At 34.7% G+C, this 25052-nt stretch overlaps 5 protein-coding genes across 7 annotated transcripts; 1 reads left to right on the forward strand and 4 right to left on the reverse strand.

Moving 5' to 3' along the window:
- Nucleotides 1–639: 639 nt before the first annotated feature.
- Nucleotides 640–4899, reverse strand: LOC113496715 (G2/mitotic-specific cyclin-B1). Its single transcript, XM_026876028.1, has 7 exons — nt 4671–4899; nt 4384–4592; nt 4055–4190; nt 2792–3202; nt 2399–2521; nt 1899–2119; nt 640–1757 (listed from the first exon to the last, which is right to left on the reverse strand). Exons 1-7 carry the CDS (start codon nt 4698–4700, stop codon nt 1373–1375), a joined length of 1515 nt encoding a protein of 504 aa, XP_026731829.1. The 5' UTR covers nt 4701–4899; the 3' UTR covers nt 640–1372.
- A 1318-nt stretch (nt 4900–6217) lies between these two features.
- On the forward strand, nt 6218–10540 carry LOC113496570 (guanylate kinase). Of its 3 annotated transcripts, none has more exons than XM_026875833.1 (5): nt 6218–6407; nt 6493–6750; nt 7023–7246; nt 7841–7948; nt 10028–10540. In XM_026875833.1, exons 2-5 carry the CDS (start codon nt 6494–6496, stop codon nt 10084–10086), a joined length of 648 nt encoding a protein of 215 aa, XP_026731634.1. In that variant the 5' UTR covers nt 6218–6407; nt 6493; the 3' UTR covers nt 10087–10540. The 3 variants fall into 3 exon arrangements, with proteins under 3 accessions (XP_026731634.1, XP_026731633.1, XP_026731635.1); XM_026875832.1 differs by having other exon boundaries at nt 6220–6407; nt 6483–6750; XM_026875834.1 differs by having other exon boundaries at nt 6223–6407; nt 6483–6750; nt 8565–10540.
- Nucleotides 10541–10866: 326 nt separating this feature from the next.
- On the reverse strand, nt 10867–12771 carry LOC113496571. Its single transcript, XM_026875835.1, has 2 exons — nt 12450–12771; nt 10867–12318 (listed from the first exon to the last, which is right to left on the reverse strand). Exons 1-2 carry the CDS (start codon nt 12576–12578, stop codon nt 11143–11145), a joined length of 1305 nt encoding a protein of 434 aa, XP_026731636.1. The 5' UTR covers nt 12579–12771; the 3' UTR covers nt 10867–11142.
- Nucleotides 12772–14393: 1622 nt separating this feature from the next.
- Nucleotides 14394–21564, reverse strand: LOC113496694. The gene is made up of 6 exons (XM_026875998.1): nt 21271–21564; nt 16976–17015; nt 15850–16229; nt 15558–15766; nt 15282–15480; nt 14394–14897 (listed from the first exon to the last, which is right to left on the reverse strand). The coding sequence occupies exons 1-6, from the start codon at nt 21308–21310 to the stop codon at nt 14686–14688; spliced, it is 1080 nt and encodes a 359-aa protein (XP_026731799.1). The 5' UTR covers nt 21311–21564; the 3' UTR covers nt 14394–14685.
- A 297-nt stretch (nt 21565–21861) lies between these two features.
- Nucleotides 21862–24623, reverse strand: LOC113496716 (sperm mitochondrial-associated cysteine-rich protein-like). Its single transcript, XM_026876030.1, has 3 exons — nt 24468–24623; nt 23495–23720; nt 21862–22302 (listed from the first exon to the last, which is right to left on the reverse strand). The coding sequence occupies exons 2-3, from the start codon at nt 23671–23673 to the stop codon at nt 22107–22109; spliced, it is 375 nt and encodes a 124-aa protein (XP_026731831.1). The 5' UTR covers nt 23674–23720; nt 24468–24623; the 3' UTR covers nt 21862–22106.
- Between the last annotated feature and the right edge of the window lie 429 nt (nt 24624–25052).

Below are 25052 nucleotides of genomic sequence, written 5' to 3' on the forward strand. Positions count from 1 at the left end.
CTTTACCATTAGAAACTGTCCAACTTTAATGAGACCTGTCAATTTTGTTCCTCTTGCCACGGCGTCAAAAGATCACAGATTAAGCTCGGGAAATCTTTGCTCTCATTTCCTATTAAAACAGGGAATCGATTAAAATTATAAAATTCTTGAATCTTCCGTCGAGTTGATAAGAGAAAATTGATAATGGGGCAAAGAACCCCTTTGGCATGTTATGAAAATGATAACGAAAATAGTTTTAAATTGGCAGACCAGCATATTTAATTTCTTCATGTAGTAGCTACATAAAAACAGTAGCCACAGTAGAAACTATGCACTTACCTTTTTTCTTAGTGATAGAATTCTTCACGGAAGTTACGTCTGCCCTCAAGGTCGAGAGGGCAAGCTGGATTCCTGTCTTTGAAATCACGAGTCTATTAGTATCCCTATCATTTGTTGTAAGAAATCAAGACAGGCAAGCATAGCGTGGTCAGGCCTGTAAAATTCGGTATTTTACAGAGTTCCTCAATAATAAAATAACCTTATAAATTATCTTATATGGGATGGAAACATGGAAATGAATTTCTTGATGTAGGCAGGAACGATGAGACTTACAAGGTATTAAATCTTTTGGTAAACAAAGTGAAAATGAAAACTGGAAAATATTTATAAACATCGATTTATTTTCAACAATTACATCATATCTAATCACAGGATTATCAAACTACGTACAATCAAAATATTCTATCAATCACAAATACAATATAGCAACTTATTACATAAACATGAGTACAAATCGCATGAGAAGTCCGCCAAATCGCAATGTTATTATGTCAAAATTTAAGAATAATTAGAATATGTTATTCTAGTACGTTACAAGGTAAAATATGGCGATCCATTCGAAATAATTTTAATTTACAAGATGGTAGGTAAAACTACTTATTTTGATACTGTTAAAATCAAAAAGTTTCATAGAATCCCTAGATGACGAGATTTTATAAACCTCAATAAATTATTGGTCAGAGTGAAAGAACATTTTTCTTCAAGTAGAACAGTCATTTTCTTCATGTAACACAAATTCATACAAGCGGCATTACAATGTATTCATAATAAATATAAAAACAAGATTATTGTTAAAAGTAAGTGGACAAAATACATAAATACACATTATATTACCCATGTCAATAACATTTCTTTAGTCTCAATACAAAGTTATGTCTAAAAATTAAACTATTTCTAAATTATCATAACTAGCAAACAAACCAGGTACCTTATAAAACAAACCTTATATAAAACTCAGTCCATTGTCACAGTACACCTAGAAAACACTGTCATTACTGTGTCACACAACTTAGCATACAGTCAAAACTAGCACAATACTACTAATACAGACAGCCTACGAATTACAAGGGATCTTAGCCAGCTCGTAAATGGCTTCGCCTCTGAGTTGTGGTAAGTTTGATACTTTGGCTAAAGTTGTGTCCAAATATTTGTTGTAAACAGCTTTACATTTAGAATTGTCGACGTTGATAACAATGTTTGCTAATTTTCTCATGATAGGGTCAATATGTTCGAACGAGTATCCAGAGTAGTAAGATAATGTCGGCGTCCATACATCTTCAAGCTTTTTGCTTGAAAGCAGGTACAAGGAGAGGCAAATGGCAGCGGCGGCCAGCTCCGAGGGCCGGTAGTGCGCCATGTCGTACTCCACAAGGCTAAGATCCACGAAGTATTTGGCTAAGTGATGATTCTTTGATGTTCCGTGAGCTGCCTTCACAAACCTGTAACAAATATACTGGCATTAGATTCAAAGGTTCTGGATATTTTCTTAGTATGTCAGATAGATAGATATATAGGGAATTTAAACCTAAAATTTGAATTGGTCAACAAGGTAATTATTAGTACTACAAATAATAAATTACCTTCTCAAGAAGTTCAGAGGAATGGGTCTAGCTAGGCAGAAGCCAAGTTTAGACATGATATCCCTCTCGCATTGGAATATTTCAGCTTTGGAGTAAGCATTCGCCGTGACGTACACGAAGTCGCCGACGTCTGGTGCGTAGATCTCTTCATACTTGCTGGCAATGAACATTGCTGTTACGCCAACCAGCTGCAGTTGCGTACGATGAAGATTTGGTACGACCTATAAACAAGTCGAAATCAGTATCTTATGTGCAAGGAAAATATTTTTATGGTTGCATTATTGAGTCCAACAATACACCTTAGATACAACTTTGCAGGAGAGCACTGTGAAGAAACCTAACTTGTATGTAAAATCACCAATCAATGAATGAGTGCTAATCAATACTTGCTTAACTTTTAGGAAGAGGTATTTGCCAGCCAATATTATTATGCCAAGCACTCCTTGCAGATAATATTTATACAAAATATGACTGTTATATTTCTCAAACAGTTATGTTACCTGTAAATATCTGTCGATTATTCCAACAGTCAAATGGAATGTCTCCAGCACCAGAGAAAACTGCCTTTGAACCTCTACAAGCCAATCTATAAGTGTGGCCCTCATCTTTCCAGTAATAGCAGTCTGAAAATAAAAAATGAGTTAAATCAACATAATATAATTTGTAGTCAGATCACAGGTCATGATAGTCTTTCAATATAGATACAAGTAGTGTTACTGGATATATATATACAAGTAGTGTTATAGTTCTGATAAAAACTTTCCCAAGAAAGTACCAGCTTCTCTTTGCTTTAATATGCAACATCAAACACCATTGGGCTCATAAGCAAACAATAGAAGTGTAAATTAGTTCAGGGCAAAAAAATAATTAAGAACAGTTAAGTCTATACATACCTGTTTTCTCAAATGGTCATGTTCAATAGGATATTTCTCTTCTAATTCAGTCAAATATTTATAAATGTCCTTTATGTAGATGGACATGAGCAGCGGACTGTTAGTGTCTCCGGCATCAATGTCCTCAATATCATTAGGTAATGATGGAGTACTATTAACATCATATAATGCAGCATAGCTTTCTAACTTCTTCTTGTCAATTATTGATGTCTGTTCAAAATGATCTACAATTTTAAGCTTTCCTAATGATTCTGTCGATTCCTTTAGAATGGGTTTGAGTTTGGTTTCTTTGTTTTCATTGAGCGTAGGCAGTTTCGAAGTCTTCTTTTCCTGACCTTTCTTTTTCTGAACATATATTTTAATGGTTTCTTTGAGTTCCGTTGGCTTGTTCTGAGCATCTTTTAAGATAGCCTAAAAATATTTTATTTATAAGTTTTTAATAATATTAGCACAATATGTGATCACTTCAAACACCATAATAATAATAAATGGATACTTTAAAACATTCCCAATTTCAAAATATTTAGCACTGTTTAAAATACTATAAAACGAAGTGGCATTTCAGAGTAGCCAACTTATTTAATATGATCATGATGACCCTAAGATGCAGACTTGCCTTGAAGATTTGTTGTATAGTAATAACTGACACAAACACTACACAAAGGTAGTGTTTAAGTATAAACTAGCATGAAGCATGAACCATTAACAAAAAACTGTTTTTTTTTCAGTACATTACATTTGTTTAAGTATCTAGAATCTTCTGCCTTCTGCAGGATTCTGTGTAACCCAGTTATTACAATGGGTTTAGACATGTGCTTTATTAAGCAGTAACATTATTCACGCATATCTGACCTAATTCATAAGATAAGAATAATGTGACTTATCCTAAACATGTAGAAACATGTTCAATAAAAAATTAAGTGCGTGTCGGCTTTCGACGCTGAGGGTACTGTATGGTAGGCAGAAGAAAAACAATAAAATAATTGATCACAAGTCAAATTTGCGACCTTGCAAAATGTTGCTCAACCTTATTTTTTTTTTAGTATTTATTGTTAGCATTTACATCTTCAATCGCCAGGCACGCTTTAAAAATAATGTTAGATATATTTTAAACAAAGGCAAAATTACAATAACAAGTGTGTAGTGTAGGTAACTGAACTTTCAGATATCAGATGACAATAACGGATAGCTACACAATAATAAGAAATAAACATCACAATAACACTTAATAATGTTAGAGTTTAGAAAATTTGTCAATCTTACCCTATTCCGGGCCGCTGCTCTAGCCGCAAGTCCAGCTGTGCTCTCCTCACGTCGCAGTGGCGGCTTAGCAGTCGGCTGCGCAACGGCTTTGGCTGCAAGACCAGTGTCCACCTTCGACTGAACATGGCTGTAATTGCTGCAAGCACAATAATAAAAATTATCATCTACCTGCATTCAGTGTTAAAAGGGAAAATAACGGCCTTTTAACGTAATGTGATTAAATTTTATATTGTGCATGATGAATAGCTTTAAACATCGATTCTTAAGTAACAAATAAATACGAGACAATTTCAACATAATTAGTCTTGAAATGAAGGTAATTTGCTCACCTGCGAACTGCTGCCCGATTCAAAGTAGCTTTCTTCTCAAATTCCGCAGTGGCAACTGCTACTTTCCCAACAACTTCACGCTGAGTTGGTACATTCGTGTTTATATCGCCTAGGGCTCCGCGAACAGCCAAACCTTGCTTTTTAGTCGGAATTACCACGTTACCTTTGCCTTTGATAGCATAGATGTTTTCTTGATCTTGGATCTGCGCCTAAAATGTAAAATTAGAGTAATGAGGAGTACTATAACAACTGAGAAGTCAAGGAGATTTAAATTACAAAATAATTACCGGACGGTGTCTCCTCAGTTGGATCTCCATTTGGATGCTTTTGTCGTTTAACCCGTATTCTAATAAAACAAGTCTTATGGCAGATCCTACAGTCCGACAGGGTACAGGTATATCACATCCAGCTGGGCTTCGTAAATTTACCGTCCTAATTTCAGAGTATAGTTTGTTGCTTCGCTTGCTTGACTTCGCTCAACAGTAACGGAAAACGTTTGATATTCAATTGAATTTTAGTGTACTGAAGTTGGCAAAAAAATTGAGCGCTGTGATTGGTCGACAGATTCTAACCGGAAGTGGTTATCGAGTCATGCCACTATTTTGTAAATTACCTTACACAAAAAAGGCTGTTTAAAACAGAATTTTTAAATTTTTCACATACTAAAATGTTAAAAATTTTATATTTGTTAAACTATGGTGTATTCAATAAGTTCACTTACATGATATAAAATTATAAAGTTTACTGACTTTAGATTCCATAGTGAATAACCCTTGCTGTCTATGCTCTAATGGAAGACACTCTCGTCATGTTTACTTAAACACGTCAGATAGATTGCATTTTTATACATAAGACATAATAATACTTTAGTTTTTTAAGACTGTAAAAACGTCATTGATCTACGCATCTATCTCCTGTTAATAAATTTAACTTTTCACTTAACTCATGTTTGTTGAATTGAAGATAAAATGGACAAATTTCTTATGACATGTTGCGTTTAATACCCAATGCTACTTTTAAGTTTATTTTATTCAGAAAATGATGAAACAGCTTCGTTTCTAGTAACAAACGTTGTATAGTATAGTAGTATCAAGTTGTAATCTAATATTTCTGAGGCAGTATAAATTAACAACGTAAGTAACGTAACAACTGTTATTTTTTTCAGGAGGTATTCAGTTCGGAAAGCCGTACTTGAAAGTCTTCTCTTTGGAACTGATTTTTTTTAAAGATTAGTAACAATGTTTTTGTAATAGATGTCTATTTATGTTGGTTGTGTTGGTAGTTGGTACATATAATTTTGTTTCTTGTACCATACCTGATTCATGCTTTTGCTTATACCACACATATACAGAGAATGTTAATGATATTTTTGACGTTAAGGTTGTTAGGCTAACTAAGCAACATCGTTTTATCTGTTTATTTACTGCATTATTTTATGAAAAAATGATATTTTCTTCAACTGCATTTATTATGAAACAGTGTAAGTTACTTCAAACATAACTGTTTATTAAATTTAGTGGGGGATCCAAGGCACATAATATATTTACTCGAAAAGGGCCGATTTAGAATTTTCGCCCTTAGCCTCAACATTGCTGTGCAATCAACAGAAATCTCAAAACGTGGATACGTTCGAGATTAAAACTGTTGGCAATTAGTAACAGCTGATTGAACTGGATAAACCCATATGAATTCTCTTAGGATTTTAGGATCGGCGTTACCTTAAAATATCTTAATAACTTTTTAGTACTAGCCAATTTTAATCTGTAGAAAAGAACACTGAAAGAGCGAGTATCAACAAATAAAGTTCGGTCAGACAGATATATCGTCGTCGTACGTTCTGTTCGTGTTTCGTTCCTAACTTCATTCGCCACTGTGCTATCGTATCGTTCGTTTTCAATAGTTTTATTGAGTGTGATTTGAATTGTTCTATTTATTAAATTAAATTATTGCTGTGTCGTCAACTTCGATTGATATTATCAAAGATCCAGTATTTTAGGAATCTTTCACCACGGTTTTCACAAAATGTAATTGATTTTTATAAGAATTGATTTATCTTTAACCTATAGCGGCTTTTACAACGATATTTAAATTGTTTATAGTCTTTTCAAGAATGGTGCAAAAAGGGCCTCGTCCTTTGGTGTTGTGCGGTCCTTCTGGATCAGGCAAGAGCACGTTGTTGAAGCGTCTGCTGAAGGAGTTTCCTGATAAGTTTGGATTTAGCGTTTCGCACACCACAAGAGCACCACGTCCAGGGGAGAAGAATGGTGTTCATTACCACTTTACCAACGTAGAAGATATGACTGCGTCTATTGCAAGAGGGGAATTCATAGAATCTGCGGTTTTCAATGGGAATATGTATGGAACTAGGTGAGTAAATCTAGTTTGTTTTCTGAAGAATCTTGCTTGGCCATGTGCTTGTTGTTTTGAGCGCATTGGAACTTAGCCAAAAATGAGGTTTTCTTATTCATAAAAGTCATTGTGTTGTTTAACACATTTTTTTCAATATTTTACTACTAGATCCTGTATGTAAGCGCATCTTTTATTTCATTGTTCTTGTTTCCTGTTTTTTAGAGTTCATCATTCCGGTTTCTATGATTTGGTATGTGACCTAGTAATAAAAGTTATTTTAAAATTTTCAGTAAACAATCTGTGGATGATGTGCGTTGCACTGGATGTATCTGTGTGCTGGACATTGATGTTGAGGGAGTGAAACAAGTAAAGGGAACTGATTTCAACCCGCTGCTGGTGTTTGTGATGCCTCCTTCTCTTGAGGAGTTGGAGAGACGTCTGCGAGCCCGCAACACAGAGCATGAAGAGTCATTGAGTGGAAGGTTGGAGATTGCCCGCAAAGAGATCATATATGGTATGTATTTCTATAGTGATCTTCATCATCAGCCCTATATAATTCTATGCAGGGTATATAGGCCTTTGTTTGCATGAATGCTTTCTTTTGAGTATTAGTCTTGAATACTTCTTAAAACATTTATTATTTTTTATTTATTTCGTGATAGTTGCCTATTTACTAAATACTAGTAAATAAGATTACAATAATTTGAATATATGTTAATATAGCTGACTGCTTAAATTTAATGTTTAAAATAAGCTGTATGTATTTTAGTTATCAATATTATTATGTTTGAGTAAAATTTAGGCACAGCCTAACACAACAGTTACCATAAGATGAAACCACTTTTAAAAGCTTATCACTTAATATTAGTACATGTTCTATTGCCCATGAAGTTGTATAATTTTATAAGTTACAAGACACTCATTTATGTTACATCACAATAGAAATCTATCTTATTTACTTATATTGTGTTCCAATTATCTCATGTTGTCATCTAAACTTCATTCAGAATAATATTTGCGACGTTGACGCGACTTGTGTTATCATCAATTTAAAACAACGATGTTTACAGATGTTAAAAATATAACATGACTGATGCAATGCTTACAGGTCAGGAGCCAGGAAACTTTCATATTATTATACTCAACGACAATCTGGATAAAGCATATGCAGAGTTACGTGAATTTGTTTTCAAAAATGTTGAGGAGAAAGAGCGAGGTTTGTTTTTTTCGTTTTTGAACCCTGCACAAGTTTTTTTTTAACACCGCATGGTATTTTTGAACTAGAGTGTGTGTGAAAAATAGCAGAATAATATTCATCTGCTATATTTCTCTCAAATTTAATCATTTGAGAATGTTCATTAGGCAATAAAATCTTTGTGAGTTCTCAATTAATTGATAACAGCTTAAGTGTAGTTGATAGTTATTATCAGTACTTCATTAAAAACATAAGAACAATCAGTAACTATTAACAACACTTATAATATTGATAAGGTTTTATTCATTGATAAAATGACCCAAGTTGACACATATTTAAAATATTTTTGAAGATATTAGACTAGTAATAAGTTTGAGTCAGAGTCTCCAAACATTGATCTGCATTGTTTTGTTTAACTTCCTTTTGTATAAAGCCATACTGTTCAATACATCTTCTAGTTCCTACTAGTAGAAAGTATTTAAAACCCTTAAAGGTTGCTTTGCACACAGAATACCTAACTATTGGACTATTCCAATCAAATTACCTTTGTTGCTTGTATATTTTTATACTAAATTTTCCCAAAACCATGATTGTGTGTGATATTGTGTGATCATTAACTACTAACATTCCTCAACAGATCCCAAGGACCAAAAAGCCGAAGAGAAGTGAACTCCTTTGCATGAAGCATGATCACTTGATTAAACTTTAGGATACATACACAAACAAAAATGTTATCCCACTGTTTTTGAGAATTTTAAATTGGTGTTAATCATAAATAACACTGTTCTGTGGCCCCAATAAACTTAAAGAAATATTAATATATTGTAAATCAGTTATAAAAAAATCTATGAGAAACTACCTCCTATTAAATATTTAAGAACACAGTATTGTAAAACCATAAAATGGTTATTAACAGCATTTTGAATTTATGTTAGATGTGTAGGGATTGCATAGTAATTGTTGTTCGAAATGTAGTCATTATAAATGTTAGAGATCATATTTAAATTAAGCAAATGAATGTGCTTTTTGATCGATGTTTAGGAAATTACTAAGGATTTAAAAGTTAAACCAAAATCTAAATTTTGGGCTTGACTATTATTTATTGAAAAGTGGCTGTTTATGTCTGAAATAGCATTTAAATGCTTGAAGTAGGATCTTAAGAATAAGCTGTGTTAAACTGAAAAACAATCCTTACTGCCTAATGTAAAATTTACCATTATGTACCAATAACAAAAAACCGATACGACACAAGTTTTTATGATGTTTAATTATTAAAATCACTTATTTTTAAGACAATTGAATCTCGGAACTAACAAGCTTGCCATAAAAATTTTCACAAACATTCCATAATCACAATAAATGAAAGAAAAACATGTAATTATAATAAAAAAAAAGTTTTAATAAGTTATGAACTAAGCATTTTATTTTATTTCTAAGTTTTATAAGGATATACCTATTTTGTGCCAAATTTTACACTTTTCGGCTTACACAAGCAAAATATATTTGCAAGCGGTGTGCAATCTTACACTAGGTGTAAATTATACTTACTAAATAATACTTAACTATTTTAGTGTAGCACGAAACTTTAGCTGTAGGTCTTGTGTGGACAATCTTATTTGTTTTACTTAATAACAAAGATGTTTATTTAATTATAAGTTTGTATTTAACAAAAAGAGCTTACACTTCACAATCACATTACACGAGGTGCATAGTTATATGTATTTCCGAATTATATTGTTATAATTAGTTCAAATACTGGTTTACATGACCAATAATTATTGAACCTAATTTGAGCATGACCACCTATGTATTGCGGGTATTGTTAAATATATTAAATTACATAAAGAATTACGAAAAATCTGAAATGTATATTTTGTATGTAAATAAGCAATAGCTAATAAATTCCATACTACTGAATATTAAAGACGTGAAACGGTCCGTTATGCTTTGGCGGCAAAACTGCTTAGCTGATTTTGATAAAATTTGGTATGCGATCATCTACTTTTTACTGCTATATAATAGACCTCCACGCGGGAAAGAAACGGGTAAAAGCGAATAGTTGTTATTTTGTATCAGTTATTAATTTATTTTTCCTTATAGCTTCTCCTTTCTTCGAGGATGCCGAAGGGAAAGTACGCAGGAAGATTCGTCTCAACTAAATATAGTTAATACTACAGCTAAACTTGTCGCTTTATATATGAGTAATAACTATGGTGTTTTATATCTGAACTATTTAATTCTGCTTTCAATAACTATTTAAGACTCGGCATAGTGACTAAAACAGCAGTGTCTGTATAAAAGTTCCGCCTTTTTAGTCACTTGTGGCAAATCAACAGTTGCTAAAAGCTCTTTATCGTTACACACAAAGTGTGAGATTCTAAATCTGTGTTATATTTTTATATACTTACCAATGAAAACATTTTTGGTGTTCAAAATAAAATCATTCCAAGAAACTAGCAATGCTGTGCTTGTAATAAATGAAAATTGTGATTTGCATAATTTTAATTGTATTTATAATTATATATTTATTGATACTTGATGTGTTGCGTTTACAGATATAGTATGTTTTAAGTGTTTTCTGTATAGATAATAAAAATATGTAATTAATATGAATGTTTTGTTTTTTTTTAACTTTACTAAAATTATTAAATGTCTCAGCAAATCCATCTTTAAAATTCTGGTTTTGAAAATTGTGCTATAGTTCAATTGTTTAAAACTAGAAGCTGGTTGGCTAAATTAACTCAAAAAGTTGTCGGCTACAAATAGTCATTGCTGTCAGCAGGACTGGCAAGCTGATAGATATTGAAGCTAAATAACCTACTTTGGGTGACGGTAACTAATATCATCATCAGATTCACGTAATATTTCTCTCAACTCTCAGACTGATATGGCATAAAATGTCTGTAAAATAGTTAGGGCCTTCAATGAAACAAGCACACTACATTTCTTCAAAACATTTATTTTATGTTACGATTATTGCTACGAAACAATACAAATTATCATTCTGTTTGTTTGAGATAATTCCTATTGAAGAAACTATTTTCTAATTTATTTCGAACAATAAAGCATGATGTTTGGTCACTATAATTATTATGAGCAAAGTAATCAAGTGTCAAGTGATCAACATAATAGTTAATATAAACAATATCAAGATGAATGAATATTCCACAGCGTACTTGCTGTATGTTCAACTCATATTTTACTGCAACTCAACTTCAAAGCACAATGCTGGTGTCTTTGTCCCATCTGTCACGGTGTGAATGAGGTGGTGTATTCTCACAGTCACCAACTATTGTAGCTGCTTTAGAAATATTCTTCAATGAAACACTGCTGCCAGCAGGGACTAAGTTAGATTGTTTCGTTAAACACTTCAGCCTTGGAATATGAGACACCCTTTTAGGAATTTTAGAAAGAACGTTTTTCTGATTTTTGGGGTCATATAACATATTCGCCGATTTAGACCTGGTGTGCCCAGCATCAGCCTTGTTCTTCATACAGGATAGAGGGGTCCTGGAGCCACTGTTACTCGCAGATTTGGACTTCTTTGGTGTGTCATTTAGACCAGAGGAATCATCTTCATAGATGAGAAGCCCCTCAACATTCCTATCTGTTTTATTGCCATTTTGGCGCAGTTCTACATTAGTGTTTTGTAGAACTTTAATTAAGGAATCATCTGACATATTTTCAACAATGGCTTCATTTGAGTCCTCATCAATTTTAGCAACAACAATAGGTGTTCGTTCAATACCAATGGAGGGGGAGCGGGGATCGTCATTGAGAAGTTGAAATACAGGTGTGTCATTGACCTCACTGTCATTTGTATTATCTGCATCATTAGTGCTTGTGACAATTTCTTCACTATCCTCAAATTTATCAGTCTCACTCTCAATAACATATTCAAAGTTAGTTTCCAAAAACTTAGGTTTGTCTTCAACCTTAGAAATATTAGTTTCTATGGCTTCATTAGAGGCAGTAGATGAACCTAATGGTTCTTCAGTCTCTTTTATGGTGTCATCTAGAGTAGTATTATAGAATCCCTCACACAAGTTACGGGATACCATCAAGTCTGGGCTCTTTTCACAAGCTTCTGTGCAGCTATCACAACTGTCTTCATTTTCAGTTTTCAACACCGGACTAGCACAATTATCACTTTGAGCTCTTAACAATTTCTTTTTTGCATTAGTCATTTCATCAATTTTTGATGCAATAATGATTGGTGTTCGTTCAAAGTCTTGTGTGGGCGAACGAGGATCGAAGGACTGCAAGTGATTCTTGATAACGGCCGACAGAATGGGATTTTTGTGGATAAGCTTTTCGTCAACATTTGCATTTTCGAATGTTTTTCTTAGATCAACGTTTTTAGTGATGTTGTGTTTCGAACTGGACTTATTCTGAAACAGATACCAATCATATACATCACGAATAAAAAAAGTAACAAGTGCCAGACATAGCAGAACAAAAAAAAATGGAGGGAATTCTGCTATGCGCATTAAGTTTTATGAATAGTAAGAAAGTATCTTACGTGTAGTGGAGTACGTGATATCTCTGGTGTTGGAGATCGAGGATCCGAGTTGTCTTTATTCACGTCCAAGTCATTCTTAAGAGCACCAACAGCTGTCTCATTCGTCGGCTTACTTGTGTTGCTTCCCATGCTTAATAGTATTTATAGAAACGGAAATGTATTGAATAAAATACGATACTACTTTAACATAACAAAATAACCATTTTAAGCTAAATAGCTACAATGTATAACTAAATTATTGCTTTTTTTTTTCTTTACTTATCCGACGAACAAAACTCAAAACATTTAACGGCCGCAAATGTCACACCGGATTCTATTTTTAAATAATCTTCGTTCGAGAATCATCAAACAGAAATTGTTAATGTGACCATGGTCATCTGTTGCTTTGTTGTGGTACTTCTTATAAATATAAGTATTTTAACCACAATTTACAAATAATAAATCTTAGTGATATGATAGATCAGCGCAAAAAATATATAGTACAATTTATTATAACATAATTCTACTACTTATTTGTAATAGAGTCGCATATAAAAAAAATATTTACTTTCCTGAACGAAAAAATTTGCTTGCCACAATGAAAAATATTTTATTTTTCAGATTGTAACTTGCCAGTTTTGCAAAGATTTGTTTTATTAAAATTATTGAAAACATAATAGAATTTGACCACAATTTTATTATTATGCTTTTGCTACAGCTTTGTCTTTATAGTTATTGTTGCTTATGGTTATGTTTTTAAATATGTTATTCTAATAAAAATTCAATTTTAATATAAATATGTTATATTTTTTTACTTATAAATAGGTACAATAAATCACATGAATATTTATGACGAGATTTATACGAGAACAATAAAATGCATACCTAGGATTTATAAAGAAAATAGATTGGCTGAAACTAAAAAGTGTTATGGTGGGCTATGAAAGAGAAAGGTGTGCCTGGAAAGTATGTGGAGTTAATTCGTGCTATGTACAGGCAATCTTGTACATACGTCCGATCGTCTGCTGGCAACTCCGACCAGTTCAGTGTGGCAGTGGGCTTGCACCAAGGGTCGGCATTAAGCCCTTACCTCTTCCTGCTGATTATGGATGCCCTTACGGCAGACATACAGGAAGAGGCACCCTGGTGCATGCTGTTTGCCGATGACATTGTTCTGGTTGGGGAAAATGGACCCGAGATCCAGAGCAGATTGGAGGTGTGGCAACAGAAGCTGGAGAGTGTGGGCTTGAAAATCAGCAGAACAAAGACAGAATACATGTTCTGCGATTTCGGCGGTCTCTCCAGTCCTGAAGCTATAAAGCTTGATGGTGTGCGCCTTCCAGTCTGCTCCGACTTCCGGTATCTTGGTTCATTCATTCAGAGCGATGGCGAAATAGATCGGGCGGTTAAGCACCGAATTAACGCAGGATGGATGAAATGGCGGCAGGTAACGGGAACGATTTGTGACCCCCACATTCCCCTTAAATTTAAGGGGAAGATCTATAAGACCATTGTCAGACCTGCTGTCTTGTATGGATCAGAGTGCTGGGCGACAAAAGGGATGAATGAAAGACAATTGCATGCAGCAGAGATGAGAATGTTAAGAGGAATGTGTGGTGTTACGAGAGCGGATAGAGTAAGAAATGAGTATATAAGGGGAAGTTTGAAAGTGGCACCGGTTACAGAGAAACTACGTGGTAACCGGCTGTCATGGTATGGGCATGTTATGCGGAGGAATGAAAATCATGTGGTAAGGAAAGCGTTAAGCATGGATGTGGATGGATATAGGGGAAGAGGACGACCAAAGAAACGATGGATGGATTGTGTGAAAGACGATATGGCTGTAAAGTGTGTTTCTTGTGAGATGACGGCCGATAGGAAGGTATGGAAGAAGATGACATGTTGCGCCGACCCCAAATAAAATAATTGGGATAAGGGCAGGGGAATGATGAGATTGGCTGAAACTATCGAGTTTACAATTATATTAGTGGGATGTCATTATTCATTGTAAAGTGTAAGGTATTCATGGCGTTGTTTATTTTCCTTAGTTAAATGTCATAATACTAGATATAAAATAAAATATTAAGAATAGGGCTTTTTAGTTATTATACTTTAACTTGAAATGTTTTCGTTATAGAACTGATTTTAAAATACTCAATAATACATTGATACACAATTGATAAAGAATACAATGGTTAGAGACTTAAAAATAGATTAGGCAAAACCTGAATATGTACAAAATCTTTTCTTAAACAACCTATTTGGTGCGTTTAGGCAGACAGTTTAGTTCGTTAGTCCAAGCGCCACGGCGACACAGACTGACAGGACGGGTACTCCAACGAAAGCCCCGGGCACATCTCACACGACAGCTGGAACCTTCACTGAGTCCCAAGTTGTTCGATGACGTCACTCCTTTGCAGCTTACCCTGCCATGCTCTGGAGCTGGTGGGTGCTGGCACCACGTACGAGCTGTGAATGTGTTTTAGTAAGGAATTATTATAATTATGTATACAAATAAACAATTAATTTAAAGTTTGTTTTTGTCTCTGATTACTCTTTACTTCTGTTTCTTTCTAGTTCATACGACTAACGCGTCCTGCGTTTTTTCGGTCAACGCTCAAATTTGTCATACCTTAACATCTTTTAGAATCTTGAACATACCGTCACACATTACATTATTATGACTCAGATTGCCAAAATAATGTCTAAGTAGTCTAAATATCTTTTGACCTTGTTGCGTTATACCGGAGAAGTATTTAATTTACTGGCCAATGCTAACTATTGTGTGTTTATGCAATCACGATATGATTGTGGCTTCGCATACATTACAATCATATTTATTTGATAACTTACCATGACAAACAGGCAGATGTCCTGACCATCTCATGTCATCTCCGCACGTCAGAGATTTATGACCTCGCAATTCAGATTTAGGGTCACGACATGAGAATGCACACGTTTTATTCTCAGCTCCACAATGAGATACCAAATATTTCGGTACGGAACAGGACTGTACCAAAACGTGTATTTGCATTTTGCATGTTTGGAGAATCTGGAATGTTAAATATTCTTGTTGAAAAATGCGAAAATGGAACTGAAACGATAAAATGGTTGCAAAAAAAAACTCACTTCGTTTTCATGTGTTATACGACCGATGATTAAGTGTGAACCCTCTTTGAGTAAAGAACCAAATTTAGGGCCGTACATGTGGACAAATCTCACGCTCCTGGGAGCCTTTCTTCCTGAACACGATAAGATGCGAGGGTACTGTAGTAGTGCTCGATCAACCCCAGCCTTCGTTATTAATGTTCTGTCATGAGGGCATCGAACGCAAACATCTAGAATCAAAGAAAATATTTAGAAAAGGAAGCTTGAAATGAAATGTGGGTAATGATGTAAATGTGCCTCTAATTACCCTGACCTTCACTGATGCTGTTAAGCTCATTATCTCCTAAACGAATTGGCAACGATCTTCGGTTTTGTTCGCTGGCACGCACTACTCCGCGTCCTAGGTAAATGGAAGAGACTTCATTGTTTAGGTTCTTCCTATTAGTTTCTTCAATATATGCAGCAGATTGATAGAAGAGGCGCGGGTCTTCTTTGGGCTGGTACACGCGGCCCGTCTTCGCTTCGGTAAGTGATGGGGTATCGTGCATAGCGTACAGCGGCGGCCGTAGCTTGGTGACCCGGCGGCTATGATGGTCATAATCATTTCTCCGGAAGTGATCAGTTATTATTGAACGACGACTGTGATAATTTGTTGGACGCGTGTGAGTTCCTTCTTTCGGTATAAGTTTTATTCTGAAAATCGAAAGTTTTGGATTAATTTTTAACATATTGTGTTTTCCTAAAATAAGTTTGTTAATGTTTTTAGTAAAGAAAAAGTTAGCCTAGATCTTCAAGGCTTCCTATCTCATTCTTAAATATTTATCTACGCGTAAATTCAATAGATAGTTTTTACAACGTGTAAACTAGAGCTTGTAATATGTTTACTAGCCGCTAGGTATGTAGCCACGTTATAGGAATAGCATTGACGTATGGATACTATTTCCGAGTTTCCTAACTACTATTTGTGCTTTTCTAAACATAATATTTTGACAGCCACTTATCTATGTTTTGATGGGAAGTTATTTATTACCCTACTGTGTTTATCGGTATTTGGTAAATTAATATGAACTGTTAACGTAGTTTAAGAGAATAATGTCAGAGAATAGTTCGCGTTCAATTAGTGTCAAATAAAGTTAATTGTTAAGTAAAGTCAAGTGCTTTGTTACAACTGGAATTATCCCATTTTAAGAAATGGTGCTAGGACCGTTGGAATAAAAGCAAATATTTAACCCCCGATGTATCAAGAGGGGTGTTATAAGTTTGTCGAGTCTGTTTACCAGCCTTTCTGTCTGTCTGTCTATTGCATTATCTATATAGTGAATTATGTCCGAATGCTCTTAGACATGTTTGTCAAGAAACGTATGGAGGAGAAAGGAGATACCAAAAAAGTCTTGGAGCTTTCGTAAAAGATGATCTGAGATAACTATTATTATACTAACCTGTTGAGGTCTATGTCAGGCTGGCGGGCTCGCAGTGTTCCTGTAAATATTTTAAATATCTTAATCTCAATATTTTTATAATGTTTACTACTGCTACAAAATGACACCAAATGTTATTAAATAATACAGATAGATTCCAACAAAATCCTACATGAAACAATTTCAGTGTAACTAATTGGTGAGAAACAAAAAATAACGAAAGTCTGCATCTATAGTTTTCAAAGTGCATATAACTGGTGTCGCGAGCTAATTCTAACACAAAGTACTTTTCATCAATGATCAACAAGTGGGAAATATGTAGTTTCTGGCATCAGTGCCAAGATTCCAGACTCCAGCGCATTCGCAGGTATTTGATTGTTGTTAGATACTGGAATGAAGTATCCACTGAAATTTGCCGCTATTAATCATTTCACTATTACGTTTTTGTTCAACAGCACCGTGACAAAGGAAACTTGTGATTGAGCAGTTTTTGTACTGAACCATGAGTTCCTAGAAGCCAGAAACAAGGTAAAGATAGAGATTAAGTCAACACTCCATTATTTCTGCAACCAAACTTCTTACCTTCAGTTTGGTAATACCTATAATATATTTAATTAGCTTGCTTTGTGCTTCGGTTTTCAATTCATTGACGCAACAATGTCTTAAGGGCCTACTATTATCTCCTAACACTATTGTGGTTACGGAAGTGAGCTGCTCTACACCGCATTGTGTAGTGCCACGATTCTACAGTTCCAACAATCCTACTTTGAGGGTTGGTAGTTGGGCCAACCCTGCCTTCGGCGGCAGGCGAGGGAAAGTCTACTGACCAAAATAAAAAGTCAAAGATGGCACGCCTACCGTGTGTCTCTTAACTGACCATGATGATTAATTTCCACGGCTAAAATAAGGTAATTCCGAAGACAATCTGATAGGAAGCATCCATACACAGATGCGTTAGTTAAACCCAAAAAAGAGACGTACTCGTACTTGTCGCAAAACACTTAAGTAGTCCATTAATTCAGTAATCAAATATCAATGTGGGAGGCCAATAACCAGTCCATCTGCTAACAAATAGTAGCTGATAGTGTGTGAATGACATCAGAGACATGCGCCAAGCCGTAAAATAATCAAGACAAGGCACACATTGTAAGTGCAATGCATTGGCACTACACAAAATAAATGGCCTGCCACATTTACTGACCACCCGTACAATAATTCGTTTTTGAACACTCCGAAAGGAATTAAGAGCTGTATTTTAAGTAATTTTATGAGAAATAGAAGGCGTGGTAAACCTATATCTATGTGTCATTGGATTATTATCGCAACCGGAATTTTCTGACATTATAATCATTGTTTATTATAGTTATGACATAATTGCACGGATTATTGTCATATTCTATGAGAAATATGTCCTTTGTCGACCATGTGCTACAGATTTCGGGTTATTTGTAATTCGAATTAGAAATCTGGTCTAGAATAATCCTAAACGTGTGGGTGTATACGTAATATAACTATTTTTGTCACATTATTTAAGTGAATTCTGTTGACCTAGGATAAATCGGCAGTTTACACTTATATTTAGCACAGGATTATCGGTGGATCTCTCTTTTCAATCGTTGAGTATATTAAAGTGGTACAGTTTACAGAGCTCAATAAATAAGTAATGCCTAAAATGATTTTGTCTTCAATTCATGTTCATTACTATACTTTTCGATTCAAATAGGTACATTATTGTACTAACGTTCTTAAAATCACCAGTATGTGAAAAAACCCTGTCTAATCCCTGAAGAGCTTGCCGGAGGTGTTAAAAAGTATGGAAAATAAACATAGGTCTTCATATAACATTAACGACAAATTTTCCAGTTTTTTTTTGGAAATTTCCCTAAACCAACAAAAGTAACCTAAGTTTTTTTTTTAGATTTTTCGTCGCTGCCATACGTGATCTGAACGATATTGTTTAAAATTGATTAAATTGTTCGAGAAAAACATCTCTTGTATTTTCTGTCCAATAAATAATCAAAAGATCCTACTTAATCATTTTACGTTATATTACAACGCATTGATTTTGCGAGGAGATTTTTGAATACATACTGTATAGGCCATAACACAACAATAAATGATTTATTATCACTTCATCCATCAATATTGCACAAATTGCCGCTTCCAGGCAACTGATTCCAAATAAAGGAATGATAGAAGAGAATGCAAGTAACAAAACAACATTAGCATAGATCAAAGTAAGGCCGTCAATTGATACGAGTTGAACCTATCGAGAGATTAAAATAATGTCTTACGCAGTAGTCATGCAAACAGTTTACAAATGATCTTAAAGTGCGCTTATTTTGCTACTAGCTGTTGTGCGCGACTTCGTTCGTGTGGTTTAGAAGATATACATACATACCAAAATTAGGCAATTACAAAATCGGATTAAATGTTTAAGAGTGCTCGCAACTTCATACCCATTTTCGGTACATCTTATTGAATCAAGCGTGCTGGTTTAAAATTCTAACATTATTTACAACAGTGTATTACTTTCAGAGATAAGCGCGTTCAAACCAACAAACAGCTTTTTTTAATAGTATAGGTTTAATCGTAATACGAATGCTTATAATGTATCTTTTATGCTTCATCTCTACCATGATGTCATGCTATGAAATAATTCTCATCTTAAAGTATAATTTCATAACTGTTGTTGGTTTAACACTTTATATTAGAAAATGATCGTATGTCTAGTGACAGACTATTAATAATACTTGTCGTCTCAGAACATCATGTATTCGATGATGTTTTTCTGACAAAAAATGCGGTGCCACTCAAAGAGGGCTGTATAAAAACTTCAAGAACCACGATGATACGTTATACTAAGCGTGTGTTACACCCAAACGACTGGACAGCCACCGATAATGAGTAGACTTGTTATACGCTCCGGATTGAACATAAAATTACACGGTATAATATGCGTGTGAAAATTGACACTCATAATATTTGCGTATCATCGTATGCACCGTTCCTTAGTCTCGAAATTGTATTCTTATCGTGCTAAACCGGCTACTGAAATCCATCGTCTGTGAAAGTTTAATCTGCCTAGCTATCACCGTTGATGGCTATATCAGCCAAGCTGTCAAACAGACAGCAGAGCCTTAGAAATAGAATTCTGCTTTTACCCTATTTCTAAGGAACTCTATGTTTGAAAATAAAATACTCCACAGCGTAACGCTCGCGCATATTCGGCGTTTATTGTGAACACAGCATAAGCTTTGCAGTAAATTGTCAACTTTGCATTTTTTTCTGCAGCCGGTCTAATGGCTCTACCATTTATATTAAGGACATGCGTAATAAAATAAGAGGATGACTCGTCGACGGACTAGTCAATTATTTTTAATACTGTGTACTGCATATGATTAAAATGGGTTCGTATCGTAAGAAAAATGGAGTCTACAAAATAGTTTTAAATCAATGTTAAGGTTGTTTTGTAAATACGTAATGCTCCTCGGGTGTAGATGTAAGGATTCTAAGGATACTTACAGTTACTACTGTTGCTATGATCATAAATTGGATGGGTGACACATATTTTCTACTTTGTTTTTTTTTGTTCCTTTCCTCCTTCAATCCTTTTTTATAGGGTCCCCTATTAGTTAAGGGACGATTTGAATCAATTCAATTCAAATAAATTTATTTTATTTTCAGGCAACAAAAGGCTGAGTCTCACTATCATAGGAAGTTCTGTTAAAAGGTTTTCTACTACGAAAATATATTGTAAGATCATGCAGACAACTCTACGAGTATTCATGACTTTGAATGATTAACTTTCTCAGTGAACTTGACCGGTAAGAAATGTTGGCAAGTTGCGAGGGCGGTATCTAATTTAAAATGATATCACACTACCGTTCATGTTAGCCGTTTCATATTTTTTTCAGAGAAAATATTGACGTCGCTTCGGTCTTTGATCAAAAGAAATCGACGAATAAACATGTTTATAATATTCTAAATATAATAAAAGTAATATTTTAGCTCGTTTCCTTGATATATGCAGACGTTGAGTGATGTATCGTTGACTCATGTGATAGCTGCAATATATTTATGATCATGACTCCTGTTTATAAACAAAGAGATGTTAATAATTTAGAAGTTTAGTAATTTTTTTTTTTTTGAATTTATGATATTTTTTAATTGAATAATATATGTAATTTAATTATAAGCGAAAAAGTAATGACCACAAAATTAATTGAGGACTATGAAAAGGTGAGTAAGTTTTTTAGCGCCAAAGAAGGTATAATGTTTTGGACATAATTATAAAAAAAATTCTTTACACTTACCAATTAAACTAAAAACGAGAACCGTTAAAATAACTGACATTTTGAGGCAAACATTCGTATTTTATTGCGATAAAAAAATTGCACAATATTTTGAAAACGAATTGAATGCTGAAAGCAATTTTGCACTGTTCACTGCAGAGCCGTCCAAGGCATGTGTTTGCGAAAAGCGCGCGAAAAACACTGGTGTCAGAAGCTCGTGTGGGGAGACGTGGGAGGAACGGTCTCATGCGAGTGATGCCAGAATAGCATTGAAAGTATATAAACTGGTTATTGTAGTATTACGTTTTGCATATTATGATATCAATGTCATTAACATATGTTAAGTGCTTGACAATCGTAGATACTTGTAGGAATAGAATTTTGTAATTAAAATTTTATGCGTCGCACATAGTTTTTATATGAGCTTGGTTAGCTGATTATTATGGACGATGTACTAAAAATAGACTTCTCGTCCTTCAGAGTTCAGCAGAAGTTATCTCATAGAGTAAAAGCATGTGAGAATCTGTCACGGTCACTAACAAAGGGATAAATTACACTCTTTTTAGTATTTTTGCCCAAAAGTGTTGCTTAAACTACAACAAAAAGAAGACATACTGTTAAAGCCATTTATTGGACAATACAGGTTACGATTCACAAACATGTCACTATCATATCACTTACTACGAATACACGACAAACACTTGAATAGGAAACCTTCCACCAAGAACGAATTAGAACTGTTCTTGGCAGGCCCAAAATTAAAAAGTTCAACTTGTAAGGATCATTAGAAACTTATGCTAAAAAATGGTTTCTTACTATTAGCAGTTGCAAAGATAGTTTTAAATATAAATAAGAGATTAAACATGTTTGTTACAGGTGTGGTAGCAGCAGGGATGGTAGGGGGGGTTAGGGCAAGTGAAGTTCTGGCAGGGGGGTACGCAGGGGCAGCACTCGCCGGGGTACCAGACTGTGCGCGCGTACCGCCCGCTTGGCCTCGTGCAGGCACCGTGGTTGAAGCAGTGCGCTTTGCACGGGTAGTCGTAGCAGCAAGGTCTGTGGACGTAACATGATCATCATGATATTAAACAATTATGATGGTTGATGCATGTTTATCGTGTGGATAAGGTTTTTGAGTTTGAAATAAATGTGGTCTGAGCAAACATGGCCTACATCTGATATCAGATAAAAGTGGCAGTAATAGATAGCAAAAAATGTGATTAACAATGTTAATAAAATGCTAAAACGAGTTGGTAATGAAAAATTTGGTATACAACTGCACGGATTGCAGAGTTCAGGTCATCAAGCTAGACTCGCAGTGCGCGACGTGTCGCGGGTTCGATCCCCACGTAGAACTAGCGTTTGTGTGATCCACAAATGCTTGTCCGGAATTTGGCTGTCTCTGTGCATGTGATTTGAATGTTTGTGAAATCCCCGCTGCATAAGGATTAAAATCCTTAGTGCGGGAGTCGTCTTTAGAAAAAAATGGGGACTGGTATCCAAAAACTCAAAAAAAAAACAATAAGGTTCATTCCAATTCTCATTGCCAATATTTGATTTAAAAAAGGAACAGGACCATCCCTCTCGCCTGGTATCTTAAATTCTAATAGGTTCATTTTGTTCTGTGGCATTTACCTATTTAAACAATCTTAAACGGGTCATAACAATAACACCGCAGTTACGTTGTATCGGTTCGTTTCAACATTTTGCATGGCCGTAAATCTTCGTTGGTCTATTATGAATGTTTCAATGGTTAAATGGCACACCTGTCTAATATTGTATCAGCAAGCAACTGTGTAGGTTCCGTGCCTACCTACCTGCCGTACATTAGCAGATTCCACTTGGTACAAATGCGAGGATATCTTATTGATTGTTTAATCTAGTTCTAGTACTGGTAGGCGAAATTTGAATAGGTATGAACATTGTTTTTATTTTTATAATTAAAAAGAAATTAGGATGTAATGAAGAGGGACATGACAACCATAAATAGATGTTTAAAACTAATCTAAACATTGTGTGATAATTACTCGGTGAATGCTAAATGAATGCAATTCATGATGTATCTTTCTTTTAGAATTTCTGTAGAGGGCCTGATGTTGCCAAAATGTTTGAACAGTTTGAACCTCCTTTAAAAAAACAGTACATTCTCAAATAGTTACTTGCTAGCTTATCTGCTTTCGTTTGGAAAGCCCAAAGTTACCGAATTTTTTATAAGAGATGAGATCTTTTTCTTGTTATTGTAAGGTACCTTTCAACAGGCGCGTTGCTAGGGCATCCCCAGTAGTAGCACGCAGTCTCTCTCTGGAAGGGCTGTGGTCTTGGCTGCCCGCACCGAGGCCTCTTGTAATAGATGCTGTACTCTCCACGAACACAGCCGTACCTAGGCGGGGCGCGGCAGCATTCATACCCTCGAGGCAACACTGACATGATTGTGAATATTTGTGAATCGTAACCCGCAACTTGTTTTGGATTATCTGGAGACGAGAAAGAATATAAGCATTTGTTTGTTCTTTCTCTTTCTTGATTGGTTAAAAAAATATTGTTTTAGCAACAAAATCGTTAACCGAGTACAAACAAAAACTACTAAGACAGTCTTGATGATATGTCACCATGGACCAAATATCGGGCCAGGACCAATAAAAATCGGAGTATAATAAATTGAGCAACTCCCGAGCTCAACAAACGTTATGTGTTTTACGGAATTATACCACACGATCCCTTAACTCAAGTCTAAGCAAACTTTTCATTTCAGCTTCGTAAACAACCAAACTACTTCGTAAAATGTTTCAGTAAAGTCATAATCTGCGTTTTGAGTCGAATATATTTGACGACTGACAAAATATCGTCGCGGGGGTTTATGAGCTTGCTCATATCGGTGAAGTTCACTTTGACCTCTACTTTCGGTATTCCACTTGTCTTAATGATTTGTTTGTGAAACAAGCAGAGGATAATGTGTCTCTAATTTTGGGATAAGAGTTCATTTCGGAAGTGATTTTGTTGCCCGAACTAAACGGTCAGGTAATGCAAAAAATAATTTCGACTGAAATAACTGAAAAATCTAACAAAACTTTTAATGATTGCCGATTTTTCAATACAAACAAAATAGGTCAAGTGCGAATCGGACTTGCCACGCTGAGCGTTTCACACAAATAGGAAAATAAATTTGCAAGAAGAATATGAAAATTCTAATTTTATAATTATACGTTCACAACAATACTTACTGATTCTTTTTATGGTTTATTGTTATAGATTTTACTAATTTTTTCAAGTTTTCACAATTTTTATATTTTTTGTAATTTAGACAATTTTCATAAAAATGATGTTATGTCAGGAATGAACGAGAGACATTTTTGAATGGAGAACTCGCCCATATTATTTATGGCATAGTCTATAGCTTGCTACTGCAAAATAGTTTTTCTTAAAAATTCAAAGTAGATTTTTTTCCTAACAACAAATTGGAAACTATACAAAGAAACCCTTTACGATATCGTAACATGTATGTGGTTGTCGTAACTGTTGCTGGGCATAAGTTCATCGAAAGCTCTCTCTAATATCATAAATACCTACTATATCTATATAGTACCTAGTGCCGTAGTACTATTCTATAGTGTTTGCTAGTGCAGACAAAGCAGACAAGCTTAAGGCTTAATCGCGTATATACAAACCTAATTGAATGACCTGACCTGGCGATTGAAATCAACTTCTTTCTTTAAAATTGGTACTTGACATGAATAAGAAGCTGATGTGGTGTACAGAATTATTTGACTTTTTAGACTTATACAGTAAGTAGTAGTTTTGTACTTAGC

Source organism: Trichoplusia ni, chromosome 8, assembly GCF_003590095.1.
Source record: "Trichoplusia ni isolate ovarian cell line Hi5 chromosome 8, tn1, whole genome shotgun sequence".
In the NCBI taxonomy this organism is placed as follows: Eukaryota; Metazoa; Arthropoda; class Insecta; order Lepidoptera; family Noctuidae; genus Trichoplusia; species Trichoplusia ni.

Excerpts from the sequence above, each read along its gene's own strand:
- LOC113496715 (XM_026876028.1), bottom strand. The coding sequence starts at position 4,700 with ATGGAGATCCAACTGAGGAGACACCGTCCG. Across the intron at positions 3,203-4,054 it reads GAGCAGCGGCCCGGAATAGG|GCTATCTTAAAAGATGCTCA; the intron begins GTAAGATTGACA and ends AAATATTTTTAG. Across the intron at positions 2,120-2,398 it reads TAATCGACAGATATTTACAG|GTCGTACCAAATCTTCATCG; the intron begins GTAACATAACTG and ends ACTTGTTTATAG.
- LOC113496570 (XM_026875833.1), top strand. The coding sequence starts at position 6,494 with ATGGTGCAAAAAGGGCCTCGTCCTTTGGTGTTGTGCGGTCCTTCTGGA. Across the intron at positions 7,247-7,840 it reads CCGCAAAGAGATCATATATG|GTCAGGAGCCAGGAAACTTT; the intron begins GTATGTATTTCT and ends CAATGCTTACAG. Across the intron at positions 7,949-10,027 it reads TGTTGAGGAGAAAGAGCGAG|CTTCTCCTTTCTTCGAGGAT; the intron begins GTTTGTTTTTTT and ends TTTTCCTTATAG.
- LOC113496571 (XM_026875835.1), bottom strand. The coding sequence starts at position 12,578 with ATGGGAAGCAACACAAGTAAGCCGACGAATGAGACAGCTGTTGGTGCT. Across the intron at positions 12,319-12,449 it reads TATCACGTACTCCACTACAC|AATAAGTCCAGTTCGAAACA; the intron begins GTAAGATACTTT and ends TATCTGTTTCAG.
- LOC113496694 (XM_026875998.1), bottom strand. The coding sequence starts at position 21,310 with ATGTCAGTTATTTTAACGGTTCTCGTTTTTAGTTTAATTG. Across the intron at positions 17,016-21,270 it reads TCTCGTTTTTAGTTTAATTG|GAACACTGCGAGCCCGCCAG; the intron begins GTAAGTGTAAAG and ends AAATATTTACAG. Across the intron at positions 16,230-16,975 it reads CCTGACATAGACCTCAACAG|AATAAAACTTATACCGAAAG; the intron begins GTTAGTATAATA and ends TTCGATTTTCAG.
- LOC113496716 (XM_026876030.1), bottom strand. The coding sequence starts at position 23,673 with ATGTCAGTGTTGCCTCGAGGGTATGAATGCTGCCGCGCCCCGCCTAGG. Across the intron at positions 22,303-23,494 it reads AGCAACGCGCCTGTTGAAAG|ACCTTGCTGCTACGACTACC; the intron begins GTACCTTACAAT and ends TTACGTCCACAG.